Here is a 9,802-nt window from a genome sequence, read left to right as displayed (position 1 = left end):
CAGTAAGCTGTGATAATAACAAATAAGCATCTCCCTGCATTTCTTAGATAAATCGTTTTTTGATTCAAGCACCGCTAGAGCTCTGTAAGTGAAGGACACCACACGGCGGCGTGGCGCCCTCCGAACACACTCTCCGTCGCCCACCGCCACCCTCTGGGCTCGTATTTCCCTGAAGCCCGCAGCCCATTGTTCGCGGGTGTGTGTCACAGCGTTTCCGCACAGCTCCCGCCCTACCCGCCGCCATTCCCACCGCCCCTCCCTCAGCCTGGCGGAAGTCGCGTGTACGGCCTCGGCGCTGACGTTGCGCCTTCTCACAGGCTGCGGTTTTTGACAGATGGCCCTATTAACCAGTAGAATCTCGTATGGTACCTCTGGGGGCGGGCCCTCTCCGCCGCCGTGGCGCGGGGCGGGGCAGGGGAGGTACTGCTGTCATGGCCGCCGCAGCCGGCGCCGCGTCCCCGGCGGACAAGGAGAGGTACCGTGAGCACGGCTTGTTTGGGGTCGGGTCCTTCTGGGTTCCTTTGTTTACGTGTCAGTCAGGGCTCGAGAAAGAGAAAACGCGCGCGGAGGAAGGGGTGGTGGTTTCAATCCCCTTGGAGCGAGGAATGATGGTGTTTGGCATTAAATCCCCGTGGGACAAGGGGTGGTGGTGACACTTGTGGGTGGTTGGGAAGTCAGCGACGAGACTGGAGTTCCCAGGCAGAGCCCAGAGCTAGTCCGCCCATAAAGATGGCAGTAGCACAGAGTGGAGAACACCTCTAGACAAGAGAAGGAGAAAACAGTAGAAGTTCAGGTGATTTGGGGGTTTTTAGAGGCAGCCAGGAGCGTGATCCTTGTCACTCTCTTGTCATTCAGCTAATTGAAATCTGTCTGCACCATATGTTTTACTCATTTTAACTGTTTTCTTATGCTTTCATAGATCCTTATTAATAAAATCAATTCGAGTCTTCTGCCACATCCCCTTAGTCTCAGCTAGTTGTTTTTTTTAATTGTCTAATTACTATAATTGAGGTTCTTTCATGCTAATCCCGTGTATGTGCTTGACAAGTGTAAATCTATTGAAAAATCTTTAAGCCAGTTTCTAGGAGCGCTGTGTTTCAGTAGCTTTTAGAAATGTACCCAGATCTGGGGTGATTTCTGTGTGACTTAAAAAAAAAAAAAAAAAAAAACAAAACAATCACAGAATTTAGCTAATAGCATAGTGAAACCTTTTCAGAAAATGTTAATTATTTTCAGGGAAATACGTGTGTACAATGCTTCAAGATCATAAGAAATAGTTCAAAGGGTTCTATTTCAGCCTCATGGTTTTGGTTTGGAGTTTGTTTTTTTTTCCTCAGAGTGGGTAGTGCCATCCCTTGTACGCATAGTGCCCAAAAAATAGTGTTGTGCAGTGTCCATGATGACTCAAAGTGGGATTTTGCAGCATCTTATTAAGCAGTCTATGGAAAACAAATGGTTGTTCTGAGCTGCTGTGGGAACTTCTGTGTTGTAGCCATGACATTTATTTTCTGTTTTACTAGGAAAATACTGCTTAAGCATTAAGGAGTTGATATAGCTTGCTTAAAAACTTGCTGTTTTCTCTTTTTAGATTCATCTGCATTTATCCGGCTTATTTGAATAACAAGAAGACAATAGCAGAAGGAAGAAGGATACCTATAGACAAGGTAATTTCATGGGTGGCAGGGAAAATAGGACATTTTGTTTTGCAATGCAGCAGTGTGTAGAGTGTTGTAAAAGATCAGACATCTCTCTGATCTTTCCATTCCCCCATGGCATGGAAATAACAGTGTATTTTAAGGTAACCTAGTCCTAGCATGTGAATTTAGCAGGAGAGTCCTGAGCTGAAGTGTTTGCTTTCATGGGAGCAGCACCTTGAGCAAGCAGGTGAAGTAATGAGGAGCTGAATACACTCAGCTGCCAACACAGATAGTTTGCAGAATTTGAAAGCAATGCAGAAAAGAGTAGCTGGCTAATGATTGGGTGCTGGTGACTGACTGTATGATCCTGTACTCTGTGTGCTGTGCATGTGACACACAGGCATGGTAGTTATTGCTGCTTTGGATCTGTCCAGAAGTAGTTTTTTGTCATGTTACTCATTTGTAATAATTTTAGCAAGCAGTTCTGGGAATATAAAGGGCTTTCTTTGCTGCTTAGGGTTTGGGGTTTTTTTAAAAATAAAATCTTTCTTGAGTATGCAAATTTCCTATCAAAGGTCTACCTGTGGGAATAATCTCCTGCCTTGTGTATAGAAATTTTGTGGGTTTTTTTTTCTCCCTCAGTCCCTGCTGTAAGTTTGCTGCTTCACAGCAAATTCACAGCTTTTGGTATCTCTGTACATACAATAACTGTTAATTTCAATTACTTTTTCTAAGTGGTTCTTTAACTTGCTTCTCTGTCCTAGTGAATTCTATCTCATCTGTTTCCTGGTATCTTAGTTCTTTGGGTTTTTTTTATGTTTTCTAAAGCACAGCATCACTGACATATGACTTCTACACTAGATTTGTACTTTCTCTTTCCCCATCAGCTTTTCCTAATTACTGAATATAAGGTGAGAAACTGGTATTTTTTTTATTGGCAGGTCATAGTTGAAAACTAATTAATTTTAACACATTGTTTTAACAGGCTGTTGAAAATCCCACATCTACAGAAATCCAAGATGTATGTGCAGCAGTAGGATTCAATGTGTTACTAGAGGTAATTAAAAAAAAAGTCCCACATACAAAAAACCTCCAAATTAGTTATGCCTGTTTGTTCTCTCATCTTGTCTTTTTTTTTATAAGTTGTGGTTCGGAAGTTTTGTTACTAGCTTGGCTTGCTTTATATGATAGCTGACCATAATAGTGAAGTAAATGTTGCATTCCTTATGCAAGTCAGGAATATCTCAGATCTCTCAGACAATGTGACTTTTAAATCTTATTAAAAATTACTTCTGTTTTACTATCCTTCTTAGAAGACTTTCCTGGATGTTTAAAAGTGTGTCAGAATAAAAGCTGTTCTTGCAAGCTGCAACTCTGCAAATTAAGCTTCTAAAAACAGATGTTTTTAATGGAAGGTAATGACCTTTGCAATTAATCTTGTATAGGAATAGGATTCTGATAATTGAAATCTTCATAGTCATTTGGAGTTATGTTTCAGCCAGACAGTGTTAGCTTTTTATTGCAGTACATGCTTGCTCTTTAAATAGTTTATTGGTTACTTTTTCCTTAGGGAATGAGTCTGGATTTCTAGAGAGGTAACTTCACACATAATTTCTTGAAGTAGTTATTAATTTAGAACTGTTGTTTTTTCTAAGAAGAAAACAGGTCCACTTCCAGAGGTACCCAAAAGCCTGCTACAAAATCAGTTTGTTTTTCAGAAGTGTCTGGACAGTGCACACCATCTGTACTGAGAAACCTGTGATGTTTTCATCAAGAATGAAGGCTGTAATTAGCCAAAATCAGTGATTGTGACCTAACACTTGCTATCCCTAGGTGTTCAGAAGGGTTTGTACCAGTGGAGATAAAACAAAAACCTGTGCCCTTGTGGTTCAGACCACTGGGGACATTAAATGGTCCCTGTAACAGTTTACTCACAGAATTGCTCAGTACCTGGAGTTGCTTTCAGCAGTGCCTCTGAAACAGTTGTGTCTTCAAATGCACGTTATAATACATTTCTCCTTTTGTGTGGCAGAAGAACAAGATGTATCCCAGAGAATGGAACAGAGATGTGCAGTACAGAGGTAGAGTACGAATCCAGCTCAAACAAGATGATGGCAACCCATGTTTACCTCAGTTCCCGACACGTGAGTACAGTGCCTGGATTTAGGTATCTCGCCTGTTAATAAACCAGAAAGACTTGGTTTGTTTTATATTAACAGCCTGCTTAATTAGTTTTAACTATTATAAATCCTACAGTTTACCATTAAATCTCATTGCTTGTATAAGTCAACAAAATTAAGTTGTGAGCATTGAGTAAAGTTTGTAAAATGCTGTTGCCTTTCATTCTGCTGCTTCTGCAGCAGTGTCATTGGAGGGGCTTGTGGGGAACATTGTGTGATTGCTCTGTGGAGCAAGGCCTCTGTTCAGTTTTGTCAACAATGCTTTGTTGACATTTAAAACAGTTTAGTTCTTAAATGGCTAAATTCCACTGGTTTTTTTTAGGATACATACATCATCTAGGCATAAGAATGGACGCTAAATTGATAAAACACAATACTGAGTTCAACTGAATTTTCCACTGGCCGTTTTCATAAATTAACAATGAAGCAGCTGCCCTTAATTAATTAATATGAATTATTCATCTTGAATGTCAATTTAATCTTTTGCATTTTTTCTGGAGATGAATCCCTATGTAAAAGTGAAACAGTGTATATCTTAAGGAAAGAGCAAGAAGAGTGCTGGGTGTACAGTGGCATAAGAGTGTTGACAGAGAGAGATGATTTAAAACCAGAGTCCTGCTGGAGGGCAGCAGTGCCTTTCTAGAAATGTGTGTCGCGTTTGCCTGATCATTCTGTCACCAGTGTTCTGGACCAGTAGGAGGTGGATGGAAAGAGTAGCAGAAAGTGTGTAGGCACTTTGGAGATTGTCAGGTTATGTAGCTTTTCCAGACTAATGTGACACTTATCAGTCCTGCATTTTTATTTTTTTCCCCCCAAGAATTTTTCACAAGCTGCTTGCTGTTCCAGGGGAAGGAAGCAGATCTGCCAGGCTTCATATCTGTTGTTAACGTAGCAGGCATGCATTGATCTCTCCCTGTATTTTAGGTAAATCAGTGATGCTGTATGCTGCAGAAACCATTCCCAAACTGAAAACAAGAACTCAGAAGATGGGAGGTAGTGATCAAAGTCTTCAGCAAGGAGAGGGAGGCAAGAAAGGTAAAGGGAAGAAAAAGAAATAAATTAACTTCTGGAGTCGCTGTTGCATCGCATAGTTGTTCTTACAGGACGTACAGATGGACACCATGCAGCAACTTTGAAGTGAAGATATAAGCAAGAAATGAAGAGGTGAAGCTGAGTAGAACTGCCTGCTTTTCTTGGAACTGGAATGCATGTAACTGCCTTGCATCTGTGTAACAATAAATCTGTTTTTACACACAACCTTCACGTCTGATGTTAGCACCCATGTTAAAAGTGGAAGAACATAAGAAATAGGGTGGGTGGAAGATTTTTTTTTTCCAAAAGAAATACGCACCTTTTCAAATCTGGCTGCCTCAGTAAATCATGTATTTATGATAGTGAAGCAATTGTCTTAATTCTCTGCTATTCTGTATTAGGAAGAAATTCTTCACCATGAGGGTGGTGGAGGCAGATGTTGTGCAGATAAGTTGTGGGTGCCCCATTCCTGGAAGTGTTCAGTCTCAGGCTGGAGGGGACTTTGAGCAATTGCGATGGTTTCACCCCAGCTGGCAACTAACCACCATCCAGCCCCTCCCTCACTCCCCACCCCAGCTGGCAACTAACCACCATCCAGCCCCTCCCTCACTCCCCACCCTCAATGGAATGCAGGGAAGGATAATCAGGAAAGAAGTGGTTTGTGGGTGTAGGTAAGAACAGTGTAATAATTTAAACTAAATAAAATTCTATAATGGAAGTGATAGTGATTACAATAGAAATATAATTATTTTTAATGAGATAAAAATACAATTATAATGAGATAAAAATAATTTTTGTTTAATGAGAGGAAAAAAATCAAAACAAGCGATGCATGATACAATTATTCACCACCTGCTGACTGATGCCCAGCCCATCCCACCCCCAGCAGTGATCAGCCCCTCCTGGCCAATCTCCCCCGTTTATATACTTACTGAATATGCTAATCTGTGATATGGAATATCCCTTTGGCCAGCTTAGGTCCTGGCTTCTTGCCATACCTCCTCACTGGTAGAGCATGAGGCACAGAAAAGTTCTGGGTTTAAGATAAGCACTGCTTGGGAACAAGCAGAACACCAGTGTGTTAGCAGTATTATTCTCACATTGAATCTAAAATACAGCACTCACAGCTGCTGGGAAGAAAATTCACTGGATTACAGCTGAAGTCAGGACAGCAGGCATCCCTTATTCCATAGAAGTTCTGTAATGCCATATCTCACTTCCCAAAACCTCATCAGTTTCCTCTCTTGGTACATATACACAGACACATAAAATTCCCTTAAATTATGGACCATCCCTATAAAAGCCCACTGAGCTCACTGAGTGCATGACCCTGGGCTCCATCTGTCAGAACCAGTTTTCAGGCAGGAGAGAAGGTGTGTGGTGTTTGAATGTTGCATGTGGAAAGAAGTTCTGAATCCATCACTGCTGTGCTCATGGTTTCATCAAAGTTCATTAATGTGTGATCAAAAGGGAATTGGGGTCAGAGCAAATCCAGCACAGCACAGACAGGCTCCATGGGGTGGCCAATGTGGTGATGGGCACAGGGCCATCATAGAAGTGATAATTCACAGTCTTACATGGTAATTAATATAATTAATTGGCTATTCTTTCCCAATATCAAGTCCCTTTGACCACCAGGCTTTTCCATCCTTTCACAGGACCCACCACATGCATCCAGGTCCTGAGCAAAAACAATCCCAGGGATGGGTTTTCCTTTGCCTGATGTAGGGATAACTCAAGACTTTTTTCCCCGGCATGTTTTTAATGTTCACTTCAGGAACTATCCCTTTGTACAATAAGTAAAAGTTTAGACTGGGCCACACCAGCTGCTGGGCAATCCCTCGGTGTTGACTGACTGGATGGCCTTTGCGAAATGTGCTTCCCAGGAGGTGAAGGTCCCACCACCCACTGCTCTCAGTGTGGTCTTTTACCATCCATTGCATCATTTGATCTTTCCAGAGGCTGATGCGATGGCATGACAGGGAATGTGATATTCCCACACAGTGCCATGCTCTTTGACCCAAGTGTTTTATGAAGTTGCTTTGGAAATTAATCCTATTGTCTGACTCAATTATTTCTGGTGCACGGTGCCCCCATAAGTCCTGCTTTTCAAGACCCAGGACAGAGGTGTGGTACAAATGGTGTTTCCAGCCATCCAATGGTTGATCCCCGCACTGTGAGCTTTTGCCTTGGTAGATTTTGGGGACTGATACACTCAAGCTGCCTGGTCCTACCATATTGACATTTCAGCCATTGTCCTCCATACCAGTGAGGCTTTAGTCACGCTGCCTGTTTCACATCCAGAACCTATGTGATGGTGCCCATGCTCAAGTCCACCCCTCAAACACAGCATCAGTTTAGCCAGGACAGGACGCTGTCCATGTCACTCCATGATTCATTCCAGAGTGATGTTGGATTCTGCAGGAAAGGAATGTCTATGTGCACACTCACATCCCTCCTGCTCTCTTCTCACTATTGGGGAGAATTCTTGCCTTTCAGTGTGAGCAGTTATGCAGATTCTCTAGAACAGAAATGTTTAGGAGAGGAACCCCTGTGTTCTAAGGCTGTAATTGACTGTGGTTGTATACAAATGTCTTTAGGAGCAATTTTTCTGGTGATGTAAGAGTTTATATGAGCTATCTTTAGAGTGTCTGGCCTAAACTTTGATAAGTTAGTTAAATGTTATCCCTGTGGGGTTTTTGTGGCAGAAAATCACAGGACATAGTTAGAGGTTATTAAGGTATGTCCACTCTATTATAGAATTAGGGAAGTGCTACAGTTAGTTGCAATATGGGGAAAAATACCAGGAATGGAAGATACACTTGTCATATAAAAGACTATAATTGCCCACAGATTGTTAGGCTCAAATTATTCCTCAATTCTGCTGAGTGATGAGTAATTTTTCTGAAATTTTAAATAAAGGGAGAGCTCTATGAAAAGTTAAAATCACATTATGCTTAACTTCTGTAAATCAGAGTTTTAGACTACAGGCAGCTGAAAAATGTGAAGGTCGAGTCTTGGGGGATATGATTTACTGTGGTCTGAAATTAAATACATTCAGAAGCGGTCTGACCCATCTGCATGTGTGAGAAAGCATCTTAGTGGCATTGCTTATCAAACTTTCCTGATCTAAGAACCCGAAATACTAAAACTATTTTAAAGTCTAGCAATCTAGCAAGGAAAGACAAGAAAGACTTCTGAAAAGGGTAATATTGAGCTCAAATACCTGAAATGTGAATTAGTCAAACTAACAAAAAGAAAGCTCTGTGGATATTTTGGATAAAGCTGATTTTATGTATTTTAAAGCCCTGCTAGGAAATCAGATGATTACTACCATTAGGAAGTTGAAGACTGAGTTCCCTAACTTCTATCTGCTTATCCTCCCATCTTTTAAATGGGACTGCTTTGCTTTTTGTGATTTCTGGATTTAGACTTAGTATATTATATAAGTAATATTTGTTCCTAGACGAGGCAGCACAAAGTTAAACACACCTCCCATTTTCCTGACAGAGTTAAGTTTATAAACTAGACTTTCATTTCTGTATTTTAATAAGCTGGGTTCCTTGGAGGATTTAAAACAAATAGGTGAAGACCATCTCAGTTCTTCCTCAGTTAACAGATTATGCCTCATTTCTGGGAACAGGCAAAATTTTATGGACTATTGTGGGACTGGGAGTAGAGACAAGTCAGCTGTAAAAATGCAGAAATATTGCAATATTTTTATATGCAAAAATGCAGAAATATTTTAGTCTGAATGCTGTGAATATTTTTTTAATTATTATTTTATTTTTGAGGGGGAAATGGGTGACAATGAACGTCCTTTTATTCCACCTCCCTTGCTTTTATAGTTTTCTGTGAGGTTTTATTTATGCAGTATCATTGCTAAAAAGACACTCTGGTCTAAGATTTCCTGTAGGTGGCAACAGTAACAAAGGAAGGGCATGCATCCATGAGTGGGAATTTACTCAGCATCCACGAGAGGAGGAATATGGATAATGAACTAGTGTCACAGTCCAGATCTAAAATACGTGTCTGTTATTTCCCTATACCATTTTCTAGGTACCTGAGCAAAAATTAAACATTTGAAATGGACATATGAGCTCAAAATCCTTATAACAATTCTTACAACAATTTTGTGTCAGGAATGGATGGCAACGTTGACATTGAGCATCAGGGAGGTGGGATGATACAGGCAGTCAATAACAGAATGATTAAAAATGAGAATTCAGCACTGTTGTGAGATAGGTGCTTTATTCTTTCAGGTGTATAGCATGTAGCTGCTATAGCAGAAGCACACCATAATTACTCAATTCTTAATTGAGAATTAAAGAGAGGGAGCTTTAAAAGGTTATTTTGAAATGTGTTTTAAGTTGGGAAGTGACAATAATATGTGACCATATGTAATTGTCAGCCTTCAGCCATGAAGTAACTCAAAGAACAGCACTGCAAAAAACAGCTGGTCTTAAAAAACTCACCCGTGTGTACATCCTGTTCCTTGTGTGTGTTTAAGAGAAACTTGTTGCCAGAACTGCCTTTTGGGGCACATACACCTGTGGGATATTTGTATGTGTTCAACTTGGTAGTATGAGAGATGGTGGCTCCCTAGATTCCTCCTCTGAAGCTACACATGCAGTGAAATGGAATGGAATGGGATGGTATGGCATGGAATAGAATGGGATATACTATTTTAGGAAGGGAAATGACATAAAATGATCATCCAAACCAACTGCCTGACCACTTCAGGGCTGACAAATAGCTAAAGCACACTATTAAGGATATTGTCCCAATGCCTCAACACTGACAGGTTTGGGGCATCAACCACTCTCTCTAGGAAGCCTTTTCCAAGGTCTGAGCAACCTCCTGGTAAAGAAATGCTTCCCAGTGTCAAGTCTGAACTTCCCCTGGCACAGCTCTGAACAATTCCCACGTGTTCTGTCACTGGACACCAGTTAT

General features: G+C 41.0%; 1 protein-coding gene across 1 annotated transcript; it reads left to right on the top strand.

Moving 5' to 3' along the window:
* Positions 1 to 428: 428 nt before the first annotated feature.
* Positions 429 to 5,074, top strand: SRP19 (signal recognition particle 19). The gene is made up of 5 exons (XM_058824088.1): positions 429 to 475; positions 1,589 to 1,664; positions 2,623 to 2,694; positions 3,670 to 3,781; positions 4,742 to 5,074. The coding sequence occupies exons 1-5, from the start codon at positions 432 to 434 to the stop codon at positions 4,873 to 4,875; spliced, it is 438 nt and encodes a 145-aa protein (XP_058680071.1). The 5' UTR covers positions 429 to 431; the 3' UTR covers positions 4,876 to 5,074.
* The last annotated feature ends 4,728 nt before the right edge of the window (positions 5,075 to 9,802 follow it).

The sequence above is a fragment of the Ammospiza caudacuta genome, chromosome Z, assembly GCF_027887145.1.
Source record: "Ammospiza caudacuta isolate bAmmCau1 chromosome Z, bAmmCau1.pri, whole genome shotgun sequence".
NCBI lineage: Eukaryota > Metazoa > Chordata > Aves > Passeriformes > Passerellidae > Ammospiza > Ammospiza caudacuta.
This window is presented reverse-complemented; position numbering and strand designations above follow the sequence as displayed.